At 34.6% G+C, this 14,618-nt stretch overlaps 1 protein-coding gene across 5 annotated transcripts in view; it reads left to right on the forward strand.

Moving 5' to 3' along the window:
- LOC115209148 (solute carrier family 41 member 1) overlaps positions 1–14,618 on the forward strand; it is a 54,018-nt gene that overhangs the window by 20,455 nt on the left and 18,945 nt on the right. For 4 of the 5 annotated variants that reach the window (XM_029777329.2, XM_036506691.1, XM_029777319.2 and 1 more), the window contains exons 3-6: positions 3,852–3,959; positions 9,585–9,656; positions 11,133–11,277; positions 14,036–14,182. In XM_029777329.2, the coding sequence (XP_029633189.2) occupies positions 3,852–3,959; positions 9,585–9,656; positions 11,133–11,277; positions 14,036–14,182 (472 nt within the window). The remainder of the gene's footprint in view (positions 1–3,851; positions 3,960–9,584; positions 9,657–11,132; positions 11,278–14,035; positions 14,183–14,618) is intronic. The other variant, XM_036506694.1, reaches the window with a different exon arrangement.

Here is a 14,618-nt window from a genome sequence, read left to right on the forward strand (position 1 = left end):
CAGCTTTGGCAGAATTTGAAGTCAGAATGGAAAGCTGGAAGAAATGCCACTAAACATTTTTTCTAGCATATTCAGCACAACCTATTTCTTTACTACCCACAGGGGGTTAAACACAGAGGGGATAAACATGGACAGACAAACAGATTAAGTCGATTACATCAACCTCAGTGCGTAACTGGTACTTAATTTATCGACCCTGAAAGGATGAAAGGCAAAGTCAACCTCGGCGGAATTTGAACTCAGAACGTAGCGTCAGACAAAATACCTATTTCTTTACTACCCACAAGGGGCTAAACACAGAGGGGACAAACATGGACAGACAAACGGATTAAGTCGATTACATAAACCTCAGTGCGTAACTGGTACTCAATTTATCGACCCTGAAAGGATGAAAGGCAAACTCTACCTCGGCGGAATTTAAACTCAGAACGTAACAGCAGACGAAATACCGCTAAGCATTTCGCCCAGTGTGCTAACGTTTCTGCCAGCTCACTGCCTTACATATTCAGCACAACCAGCAGTTGTGTATCCTGTGGAATTTCTGTCAACCATTAGTATGGAAGACAAAAATATAATACCTTCATGATCAAAAATACCATTTAAATTATTTTATATGCAAATTTAATTAATAAATCATTAATAAGGATAATACATGGATAGTATAAGGATAATACAAAATCCAGCTGATGTAAATATAAAACCGGAAACAAAATAAAAGTGTCTGTTCCTGAAATACTTCAGTTATTATCATGAACTATTACTATATAGGTTTCTACTGAAAGAATAAAAATATTTAAGTGGAAGTATTCACATTCTACATTATGTCTTTTATATCTTTCCATACTTATTGGCTTTTCATAGCAGATACACTTCTTAGTGTACACCAGTAAAGTTCAAAGGTTAATTTTGAATTTTCTTATTGTTTAGAGTATATGTGAACTTTTTCAATGTTTTGTAAACAGTAATATTAAATCAGTATATGAATGGCTTTTGTACATTATCTTCACTATCACTTTGATGCCTACTTTTTCCATGCTTGCTTGGGTCAGACAAAGCTCACTGAGGCAGATTTTCTAGAGCTCCCAGGTTTCTTGGATGGTTATTCATTGGAGTATAAAATAGGCTTGACTTTGCTGCTTAACTTGTGTGATTGAACAAGAACTGGTGCTTTCAACATGCTGTGGTCATAAGCTATACATGACTAGCTTATGGCCATGTATCAGTCTGTCTGTCTATCTATCTGTGTGTATATATATTATCTGAAATGAACAGTATTATATATTCATCACGGGTGATGTTATGAATCGGTTTCACGTAAGGAATATAATGGAGTGTTAAGTAACAATACATTAGGTAACCTTACACATCATGGGTTTCAAGTGATCACTAGTGATGGCAATGTTATGCCTCCATCTTTCCACACGGCCTCAGACTCAACAGAGAGGCCTACACCAAGTTCCTGGAGGAGGTAATGCTGCCCTGGGTCAAGAGGGTTGCTGCTGGAAGACCCAATGTCTGGCAATAGGGTTCTGCACCATGCCACACAAGCAGGAAACCCCGTCATGACTGTCAGACAATTTCTGCAACCACATCACCCCTAATATCTTGCCACCTAAATCCCCAGACTGCAACCCCATAGGTTATTATGTGTGGGGCACAGTTGAGCAAGAGGCCAACAAAATTCCTTGTAATGCCCAAGATGAACTAAAGGCAAGGATTATGGCAGCATTCACCATCTTAAACAAGGAGACCATCCAGAAGAGTTGCAGGAGGTTCCGGAGTTGTCTGAAGGCCATGGTTGAAGCCAGTGACGATTTTATTGAATAAATTTACTCTTTAGTATTTCAAGATATCTCAATGTAATTAATTTTCGTAAATATATCTTAAAATGAAATGTCTGTGTTATTTTCGCTTTTGCATAATTTAGATGACAATTTATTCACCACACCTTTATGTATGTTTGTATTAAAAAACTTATTCCCATCTCTTTTTATTTTTCAATACTGTATCTTCTACTCCTATCTCTCTCCCTCTTTCGCAGGACTGTTGTTATCTCCAGTATCACTCCCTTATAATAAGCATATATCTCCTTGGTATCTCATTCTCCTTCCTACAGAGACTTTCATTCTGCTTCCAATTTTCTCTCCTCATCTCTATCTCCCTTATGTTATTTATGTTACAATCAGATCCAGAAAAACTCTCAAACTACTCTCCATCTTTCACTTTTTTTTTTTTTACCTATTCTCCTTCCCCTGCTATACAACTACTTACATTTTTCTCTCTTTTGATCCTCTATTCCTCTTCTTCACTGTCTTTTTTTCTCTTTCACTCTCTTTCTCTATTCTCTCATAGCGCTTTTATTCTTTCTTGCTTATATACAATGTTTTGTTCAACAGTAATATTTGTTTATATATCTAAATGTTAGAATATTAATTTTTATAAACCTTGTTTTGAACTAATTTTGTTATTCTACCAATTTGCAAGTTTTTGGTTTGTTTAAATAATGATGTAATGTTGATTTGAGAATGTATTAACCTGAACCTTGGAGTAATCTACAAGCCTTTATTCTTTTACAGTTAATATTATAATTAGCCTTACATCATGTATTGAGTACTTTTTCATTGTGTTTTGATAAACACACACACACACACAAGACAAGGGATTATATAGAAAACCTAAATTTTTCACTGAGAGTTATGCTGTTGCTTTCTAGAAGTAGCAGTTAAATCTCCTTCAGATAATACCTACTGTGTTAAAAAAGAAAAGGGCACATTAAATAATTTGTCCTATGTATCACTAAAAAGGAGAGATGGTCAAAGTTGGAATGCCTTTTAATTATAGACCTGCTCATTCAGGGTTTTCTTGAGCTTAAATAACAACTACAACAACCACACACACAGGAGGTAAAATAAACAAAGTCAAACTTACAGAAATATACTCAGACTGTTTATATTTGGCAAACATAAAATAAAACAATATTTATGTACAAACAATACATTAGATCCCTTGTGAATCATGCTAGCCTTGCTTGGGTCTCCTTAATCTTTGTACAGAAAATCCAAAAAGACAACAAGGTATACAAAATAATGCCATTCACAACCTCACAGGTTATATATAAACTCCCAAAGACCACCTACTCAACTAAACAAAAATTACAATATATAAAGGACCACTTTGACAAGTGAGGGGCCCAGTCTGTGTCTGCAGCAAGTTGCAACCACCTCTACAGTTTCTGCCACTAAGTTGATAATCACTGACAAATACTCCAGAACACTATATCTTGCACTCAGTCAAAATACTCAGCTATAACATTAATAGCTTCATTTGACCTGAACACCATGTTAAGATTGCATACAAGTGATTGTAAGTGCAAAGTAACAATACCTGTTGAATTTTGTCCAAGTCCATCTTGCCTACTTCTGCTGCGGCCATCACTAACATTTACAGGCGTATCAACCAACAAAAGTGTCTCTACATGATCACTTGATTTACTAGAAATAGCAGCCTAATATATCTCAGTTCACACTGAACCATCATAGACAAGGAAGACACATGATGAACCTCCGTACGTCTCTGAATGTGCTCGAAATATCAGATCTTCTGCAAACCACATGTTATCATCTTCAAGAAAGAACATATTATGCATTGTTGCATTAATCTGTAAATCACACTTAGTTGTTGTAGTTAGAGTACTTACATGCAATGGGTCTGCTCTCTTACAGCTAACCAGGGGTTACATAACAAGTTTTTGCATTATAGAACTTGCTTTATGATTTGGTAAAAATAAAGTCAGAAATTAACTCTTTAAAATATTTTTTGGTAATTATTATTTTATTTTTATACTTTTCCAGCATTGGAATGTATTCCAGCAAGTTCCTGAAGTATTCATTCTTGTACCAGCTTTGTTAGGTTTGAAAGGCAACCTTGAAATGACCTTAGCATCTCGGCTTTCTACACAGGTAAGAGTTACTTTGAAGAAGGTAGAAGTATCCCATATCAAAACAAAGCCTTACTATATCTTTCACTGATAGCTCTGAACTACTCAGACCAGTTGTTTACAGTGTGTGTGCACCATGTATATTGTGCACTGTCTATAGTTAAGAGTTGTACTGTGATATTTTGATGCAAGTTAGAATATGATAAGATATATTAGAAAAAGTAATTGCATATGTATTGGTGAAATGCAATGTGCATGTCCATCTCTGTTTTAAAACAATTTTAATATACATTTTCCATATAATAAAACTTTTAAAAAGCTAATGGCATGTTGTAGCAGTTTTAGCTCTTTATTTATTGTACTGGGAACTGAAAAATGTTGAAAATTGCTTAGTCTTGCCTGACTTTTGCAAACCATTCATTCACCATTCACTTCCTTAGCCCCCACCAGAATGCAGAGTAACTTGATCTTGTTTAATCCTTTAATCCTAATCTGGCCATATCTGGTCCACATATTGTTTTACATTAAAATTGACCAGATCCAAACTCTTACCCATACCCTACATTCTAAAAATATACAAACACACCATTGGAATCTTGAAGCTACATGATAATGTTTGATTAATTCAAATCAGTGTGAACAAATAAGTAATACATTTATTTGACAAAGAAATCTGAATGCTAAAGAACTAAGAACTAATTTAAATTGAAGTATAAATTTCCCTTCAACTAAGATGAAACACTAAATTCAAGAATAGCAAAATATGTTTGGTTTGTAAAATGAAAATCCTGTGGTACCCTGGGGTAAAGTTTACATAATAGTTTCAGATTTCCAGAGGAAATCTGAAAGATAAATGTTCTAATGCATGTATTAAGAACCAAATCAGTTATCTGCCTGTGAGTTTGAATCCAGGAAAAAAAGTCACAGTTACTTTTCATCATGATCATCATCATCGTTTAATATTCACTTTCCATGCTGGCATGGGTTGGACGATTTTGACTGAGGGCTGGCGAACCAGATGGCTGCACCAGGCTCCAATCTTGATCTGGCAGAGTTTCTACAGCTGGATGCCCCTCCAAATGCCAACCACCCCGAGAGTGTAGTGAGTGCTTTTTACGTGCCACCAGCATGGGGGCCAGTCAGGCGGTACTGGCAATGACCTCGCTCGAATCTTTTTACACATGCCACTGGCACAGTTGGTAACGATCACGCTTGAATGGTGCCCTTTTATGTGCCATGGCATGGGGGCCAGTCAACTGATTTAAAGAGGTTTTCCATTTCATTGCTTTTATTTAGGTTATAGAATAAACATGATTGTTTTTCACATATATTGTCAGTTAATTAGTAACTTAAAATATTACTTGTTTAATTGCTTTAACTATTATTTATGTTATTTAAATAGCATTTAACGTCTTTCCTCATGACTTTATTTTCATTTTCTGCGAGTACAACTAAATTTGACTACCATTACTATAACTATATTTAAATACTTCTTAAATTAACAAGTGTTTGCCTTTTGGACTGTAGCTTAGTAAAAGCCTTAAAACTATGTAAAATAAAGGCTTGTGAGTTCAGTCCCAGCTGAAGCACTTGTACACAGATATCAGGCAACAAGAATAAGCAGTCATATATACCTCAAACATCTTAAAATATGAGGCGATGTAAACCTGACATTGTTCTAAGTTGCATACATATGCACTTGCATGTACATTTTGTAATTAGTGCACAAAAGGTTAGTGCCTAAAATAATGTGATAATTAATAATTATACATTAATTGCAGACAATTTTATCATTAGAGAAATTATTCTCGGATTTTAGTAAACATTGACTACTAAAAACATAGGACCTTGATGTATATCAGGCATGGGCAACCTTTTTACAAGAAATGGACCACATGGGACGTGGATCATCATCAGGCTGGCCACACTACTAAAAAACTTCAAAGTACTCTTTCATTAGGCATGTCATTCAAAAAGTTTTGCTGCTGGCTGATATATAGAAAGATGGGATGGTCATGGCTAGATTGACCTGGTGTAAATATAATGCCTGTTGTTAAATAAGTATAGATTATACTGTCTAAAGTTTAGTGTTTCACTTAACAAAGTATGAGGTTAAAAGTCTAAAACTGTTCTACCAGTTCTGTCCTTCAGATTTCAACATTGAAGGCTGAATGTACTTTCCTTTTAAAACTAACAATTCCCAACAATGCCATATCTCTGTTGTGCAATATTGTTTCACAATGTCTTACAATTATTCAATATTAAACATTTTTTTAAAGAACAGAGCTATTATGTTAGGTGCTGTCATACATATTTTTTACATAAATAAGTATAGTTACTAATATTCCAGTAGAATTCTTTATGAATAATATTGAAAACATCATCATCCTTTAACGTCTGCTTTAAGAAACTCTTAAAAGGTGATGGATCTCCAAAGCTGGAGACTTTTCTGGATTCCATGCACAAAGTCACTGGACTATCATCATCATCATTTAACATCCGCTTTCCATGCTAGCATGGGTTGGATGATTTGACTGAGGTCTGGCGAACCAGATGGCTGCACCAGGCTCCAATCTGATCTAGCAGAGTTTCTACAGCTGGATGTCCTTCCTAATGCCAACCACTCTGAGAGTGTAGTGGGTGCTTTTACGTGCCACCGACACAAGGGCCAGTCAGGTGGTACTGGCAACGACCACGCTCATATGGTGCTTTTTATGTGCTGCCTGCACAGAAGCCAGTCCAGCAGCACTGGCAACAACCTCATTTTAATGTTTTTTCACGTGCCACCAGCACAAGTGCCAGTAAGGTGACGCAGGTAATGATCACGCTTGAATGGTGCTTTTTATGTGCTACTAGCACAGAAGCCAGTTTGTTGCTCTGGCAACGATCACGTTTGGATGGTACTCTTAACGCTCCACTAGCTTGGATGCCAGTCATCGAATTTGATTTCGATTTCAATTTCACTTGCCTCAACAGGTCTTCGCAAGCAGAGTTTAGTGTCCAATGAGTTTAATTAGAACAAAATCAGTTGTGCAGCATTTATTTATCTATCTATCTATTTATGGTTGTTGACAATCTGAATATCAGATTTTTTATGTGTTATGATTTCAGTTTAAGTGATATTATTTCTTGCTTTTATTCTATTTGAGAATATCTGAGTTGGGGGTTTGACTTCATTAATTTCTGTTTATATATGATAAAAGGTTAATGATCACAAATGTTATAGAGGTATGTTATCTGAAGGTCACTTTTTGCAACTTGATATAGAGCTGCTTAGTTTAATAACTGTAGTAGAGATATTAATTTTGATAAGTTTCAATAGAGTAGAAATGAAATTACGTAAGCGTTGATAAAATTACTTATTTGGAAAATGGTAGTGATTGGCTGTTTTAAAAAAAAATATTAGTTGGTGTGTGTAGGTGAGTACTCTTAATTGTTATCTTTATGTAACAACTGTGAGGTCATTTACACTAAGGTGAAAGAGTAACACAGAAACTGAAGAGGAGTCTTGTTAATGACCCATGTGAATGAATCAGTAAATTAGTTTGCATCAGATAGTGAAGCTGATCCAGTAAGTGTGAGGTTGTGTAAGCTGAAAGTTGCAACAAGAACAGAGTCCAGTTAATTATGCTGTCAGTCAAATAGTAGCAGAATAGAATAGTCTGTGAAAAAAAAAATGTACTTTACTACTCAAACTGATATAAAGAATTGTCATAATGATTTTGAAAACTTTATTTACTTTGTTCAAAAGTTGTTATATCAAGTAATTCTGTGCGAGGCAACAGCATGACAGCTGTTATGGGTTCCATGGGAAATTTATTAATCCCTCCCAGGTGTTAACTGTTTCTCTTGTCAATTTTTATGAAGTAAAGTATTTAATCTACCACAGTTAATAGGCCTTCTGTTTCCATCTTGATGTGTTGATTTTATTACTTTCAATATTTGCCTTCCAATGTCTTTTGTGTATTTCATAAACCAAGTATACTTATATACTTAGGTATGAGAAACTTACATACTCCGCATACTTACCGAAATTTTTTTTCACTGAAATTGTTCAACAAATGTTCATATCAATTATGAATTGCTTGGCGATTCATATAAGGCGGCGAGCTGGCAGAAATGTTAGCACGCCGGGCGAGATGCTTAGTGGTATTTCGTCTGCCGTTACATTCTGAGTTCAAATTCCACTGAGGTCGACTTTGCCTTTCATCCTTTCAGGGTTGATAAATTAGGTACCAGTTACGCACTGGGGTCAATGTAATCGACTTAATCCCTTTGTCTGTCCTTGTTTGTCCCCTCTATGTTTGGCCCCTTGTGGGCAATAAAGTATGAATTGCTTGGGCTATGATATATGTCTACACAGTAAAAGAATAAATAGATAACTTTAACTTATAGTATAATTTCCAGTATAATGGATTTGTGAGATTTTACGTTGTAACAAATCCCTCTCCCATTGCACACATACCCCCCCCCCTCTTTACACATATCTTTATAAAGTGCTTAAGAAGTACAAAATATTACTTAAATTCTGTCAGCCTATAGTTAAACTCTTGGGAAATTCTAAACACACATGGACATCCGTTTTTGAAGATATGAGCATCTACATATGTGTGGTACTTTCTATAATGTTTCCACTTTGTTACTGGGTTGAAGTAACTTTAGCACCATATATATTTATAGTTAGAAAGTAAGTTCATATAAAACTGTTTTAACCATATCACATCCTTGTAATATATACTCTTACTCTAGATTCTCAAAATTATTTGATACTCCTGATGGTAGATTTATTTCATGCCCCTGGTAGAAGCTCTGTTTCATAACCTTAACCCTTTCATTACTGTATTTATTTTGAGATGCTCTGTGTTTCTTTCAATTACTTTAAATATAACAAAGAATTTAGTAAAATAACTTAGTTATCATTCAGCTAGTATTAGGAACATAAATTGTGACTAAGGTTTGGTGGAAGATTTTAATTCAAAACTTAAGAAAACAAGACATTTGTACTCAGAGCCAGAGCTGGTTTCAGCCGGGTTGGTAACGAAAGGGTTAAACATAGCTAAATTTTCCTGGTATAGAATACCTGTAAAAATATGAGAGCGTCACAGGAGTTAGATGAGATGGTTATTTATAACATATACTATAATGTGATTTATACCATATACTATAAGGTGAGATATAATATATACCATAACAATTTCATCTCAATTTATGATATTGTTTCCAGGTTTAAAAACAAAAACAGAAAAGCAATTTTATAGTTAGTATATATTTTAGATTGTATTTTCTAATTTAAAATACTGTTAATGTGCCTCTAAGTATTCCTTTGCTTTTTTTCAGATCTTTAATCGTTTCTTCTGTGAGAACTAATATTTTTATCTCTTGCCTAACTATTTCTTCTTAGTTCATCTTATGTTTGATGTACCTTTTGTCCAGTATCTTCCATTATCATTTTTGATTACAGCTTCACCTGCATACATCACCTATTAACCTTGTATTCACCTGACATTCCAGCTTTAAAATGGTATCATAAATGATACTATTTTATATTATACCTTGTTCATTTTGAAGATAAATGCCATTGCTGTAAAAGAATCTCTTTTGATGAAGCACATCTTAAAAATCTGTCTAAATCTCTGTTTCGTTTCAGTCTAACTTAGGAAACATGGAAACGAAGAAGGAGCAACTGAAGATGATTGGAGGTAACATAGCCTTAACTCAGGTAAATTACAAAGATTTTTTTGTTTGTTTTCTTTTATCCTTTTATTTGTTTAAGTCATTTGACTGCAGCCATGCTGGAGCACCACCTTTAGTTGAACAAATCAACCCCAGGATTTATTCTTTGTAAGCTTAGTACTTATTCTATTGGTCTCTTTTGCTGAACCATTAAGTTACAGGGACATAAACACACCAACATAAACAGGGACATAAACACACACATACGATGGGCTTCTTTCAGTTTCTGTCTAACAAATCCACTCACAAAGCTTTGCTTGGCCCAAGGCCATAGTAGAAGACACCTGCCCAAGGTACCATGCAGTGAGACTGAACCCGGAACCATGTGGTTGGTAAGCCAGCTTCTTACCACACAGCCATGCCTGCACCTTTTTTTTTTTTTATGTAATAGATCTTAACGATTCATTGGTATGTCTCCATTTGTGTTCACTTGTGTGCTCAACTGTTAGCATGTCCTCTTTGATTTCCAAAATTACTTTACATTCTATATCATTTTACATTCAGTTATCCTTCAACAGAAAATAAATCATTCGACAGTGGCAGAATTTTCAGTTTCTTTGCAGCATTTTATTTTCACAGGATCAAAGTTTCAGCAATTGCATGATTCTCAAGACAATTTTATAGGTAGTACATATGCTAGCACCATTTTGCTGATACACCTGCCCACTCTGATCAAATTGCATATATCCTACCCAAAATATGGTTGTTCTGTATATGCTAGATCAGAATGATTAGCTCTAAAATATCTTATGAAGTTTGGTTTGATAGAACTTTGACACACAGCTTTGTTTTCCAAGTCCTTTCATTCCTTTTTCACATTATTGAAACCAAATTCTGTTGGGTGTATATTTTAGCTGTTAGTTGACTGATTATACAGGCAGATACTCCAAATTCATCTTGGAGTATTAGAACAGTATTATGCATTACTGATCTCATCAAAAATATTTTTTGTTAATCATTTCAGCAGAATTTTTTAACCAATGCACAGAAATTTTATGAAAATATAAGGTTTCATGATGTTCAGAGCTTGCTGGCTTCTAAAACAAACAAACAAAAAAAAACAATTTGGTAAAGGAAGCAGTCAAAATGGTGAATAGTTATAAATGAATCAAATCCTTTTTAATATACAGTGATGACACATGACACCTGTATGCCAGGTTTACTAAGACACATGAGTTGGCATTTGACTGGTTGTGATTACTTTGAAATTTCAGTGTTTTTATAAACTACATACATTCACAATTTCTCTTCTATGTTAGGGGTATGAGTAACTTAGTTTGAGAATGCCTGCTCTATAGAGTAAAATGGCAAGTTATATGAAAGCTAATTAGTTACTTACTAAGACTAATTAGCATATCTAAAAATGAGAAAGATCATACAATGACATTGCCTAAATGCTGTCTCTGATAATGTTATTTTTTCATCAGACTACAATTGATAATCTTTATATTTCATTTTCTAGGCCCAAGCCATTGTTGTTGGGTTTCTTGCCTCCTTGGTTGCTATGATTATGGGATGGATACCTGAAGGTAAATTTAACCCCTACCATGCACTACTGCTGTGTGCTAGCAGCATGCTAACTGCATCTATAGCTAGTTTTATTCTAGGTAAGGTGATTTTTCATCACTCTTTTTAATTTCTTTTTTACTTGTCTCAATTTTTAAGATAATTTTTATTGTTTCTTTTTTTTTTAAGTTTTCTTTAACACATGTATACACAAATGTATTTATATACATTCACATGTTTCTTGTATTTGTTTGTGCTGTAAATATTTTAAAATCTCTTCCTCCTCCTTTTCTGCTCATATTCAATAGAAGGGCATAAAGTTTCTATATTTGTAACTGAGAAAGACTATGATACTGTTTCAATTTGAAATATATACACATATACACTGGCACACACAAACACATTATATAAATACATACACATACTCCAATGAGCATTTCATCAGTGCTACTTATCTTGTTGAGTCATCAAAGACCATTGATAACTTAGTATTGAAATGACTGAAAGACACCAACAAGATATAAAGATTATCACACATGATATGTCAGCAAGCAACATTTAATGTACACATATAATGTATGATTGTGTTAATGTCCTCTTTTTCATTTTCAGATGGGTCAGATAATTTTGTCATGCAGAAAATTGCCTTATTTTAATCATGTCTCTCCCAACCTACCTACACAAACCACCGACCTTCCTACATGCAACTTGCCCTTCTATCTCACAGCCTACTGTCACTCATTAGTCTTTCACCCATTGTCCATACCTCCTTCTATGCCCCTATTGTTCATCTTTCAATCACTTCCTTCACTGTACTGTACTCTAGATCTCATCTGACCACCAAATATATTTCTTCTAGTGTAACTAAGGATGCTACCATAACTATCAGCTCATCTCCACTATTCATTGGTTGATGGACAAACAGGGAAAAGTGTAAAAGAACATTGCCAATTACATTAATAAATTATTTGAGTATCACTGCTTTGTATAATACAATCTACAGGGGTTGGAGAAAATAATGGAAACACCTTAAAATTTCAAAAAAATTAATTTTGATATGGAGTAGGACCACCTTTGCAGTAATTACAGCTTGAATTCTATGATGTATAGAGTCGCAGAAAGTTTGAATTGTTTCCAAAGGAATTTTTGTCCATTCTTCAGCTAAAACAGTCTCCAGTTTTTGTAGTGATGATGTTGGAGGAAATCGACTTCTTACATGTTTTTCTAAAATGCACCATAAATGTTCAATAATATTGAGATCTGGGGAATGTGGTGGCCAGATAAGATGTTCAACTTCACTAAAATGTTCCTCATGCCATTCAGTAACAACTTTAGCTGTGTGAATTGGTGCATTATCATCCTGAAAGATTGCATTTCCCTTCAGAAACAGTTCCACAAGCATAGGATGAATTTGATCAGATACAATGCTTAAATAGTCTTGACTATTAATTCTGCCAGGAAGGGAAACCATTGGGCTGGCAGATTTCCAAGATATAGCCCCCCCCACCACCACCACCAGACCATCACAGGTCCTCCATGTTTAACAGTTGGAAGAAGGCAGTCTGGGTCAAATGCTTCTTTTGGCTGTGTCCACAGATATACATGGCCGGTGGTTGGAAATAAGGTAAAGGATGACTCATCCAAGAAAATAACATTCTTCCACTGCTCTAGGGACCAATTCTATTGGTTTTTACTCCACTCTAAATGCTTTGCAACGTTTGTTTTAGAAAGTAATGGTTTTCTGGTTGCAGCTCTCCTATGAAATCCGGCTTTGTGCAGCTCCCAGTGAACAGTTTTGTGGAAACTGGGTTCTCGAGGTGGTCATTAAGCTCTGCAGTAATTTTGGGAGGTGTACTTTTGTGATCCTTTCTAACAATTTGCATAAGAGTCCAACGGTCCCTATCTGAAAGTTTTGGTTTCCTTCTGGAGTTTTGTTTCGATGAGGAGGTTTTTCCTTCTTTCTCAAAGGCTGTCATTACTTTCAAGACAGTACTTCTTGATATACCAAACATTTCAGCTGTTTTTGTTACACTAGGGCCTGCCATACAAACAATTTAATAGATATTTCAAAATTATGATGCTAGGTGTTTCCATTATTTTGTCCAACCCATGTATTTGTTGATAGCACTATACAAACTTCATGAAGTCCTATAACAATACTACTCTTACTTGAACAATGAACTAGCAATTTCATAAAATTTATGGAGTTACCATCTCAATTTGCCAAAATATTTCAGTATATTTCCAAAATATTAGTGTTGGAATCAGAATATTAAAATTAACAAGTGAGCCTCCTACAGCTTTGGCCATTCAAATAACAACCACCAAATCAACCATCTGCTGCTTTTCACATAAATGTTTGGAATAAATTCTGGGTTATTTTTCCCAACTTTTACCTTGTTCTGTAATATAAATAGCTCACTTCTCGATTATTTCAATATTTAATTTTCATTTGAAAGGCTTCTAGAGCAGTTGTATTGTTTAATTAAAACATAGAATGGGAAGCAAACCTAAAAGTATTTTACTGTCTCTTAATTCATCCTGACTTGAAAATAGTAGTACAATGTTGACATTGATTCAACTGTCTATATCTTTTTCCTATTTCTAATCAGTATCCACTCCATAGAAATTCTTTTAAATTTATTTGTATGCAGAGATGCAGCACAAAGTTTTGTCAGTGAACAGGTCATGGTCTCAGAGCGACGAAAATATTTTGACAAATTAAATTTAAATGTTGAAGTGAATCTAACGGTTTTGTGTGTTTCTTAAATGGCTTATAAACGCCTTCTACACTGCAATTGTATTTGTATGTAATAATCTGCTTACCAACCATAAATATATGCTATTTTTTTCATGCAGGGTCTGTAATGGCTGCTTTAATACTCTTGTCCAAAAAATGTCACATAAATCCTGACAATGTCGCCACTCCAATAGCAGCCAGTCTAGGGGATCTTACAACACTGTCTTTATTGTCTACTATTAGTCATCTTCTTTATCATTCAATTGGTACGTCAATATTTCTCTCTTTCTTTGCTTTGTTGTTGTTGATGTTGCTGCTGCAGAAATGGAGCACCAAATAAAATTAAAACCTTGCATTATTAAGTTTCATTCCATGGCATTCTGTACCCAACTTTGCTTTTCATTCCCTTCAGGGTTGCAAAAATAAATACTAATTATACAGAAATACTAGTCATGACTTAATTGATTATACTCATTCTCTAAAGTTAAAAATTAATATTAATGGTTCCATTTTAGTGGCAAGGACCATATAGCAGCAGGTTAAGGTTCTTACCTTTCAATTCCTAATTGAAGCTATTCCACTTGACTTATATTATCAGGTCATCCCATAAGTTCTGTCCAAATTTTGAATAAAGAAAACAAGTGATCAAATGTTATATTTAATTGAAATTTAATCACCAGTCTACTTTCCCTGATTATATAC

This window comes from Octopus sinensis, linkage group LG1 (genome assembly GCF_006345805.1).
Source record: "Octopus sinensis linkage group LG1, ASM634580v1, whole genome shotgun sequence".
NCBI classification, from domain to species: Eukaryota; Metazoa; Mollusca; class Cephalopoda; order Octopoda; family Octopodidae; genus Octopus; species Octopus sinensis.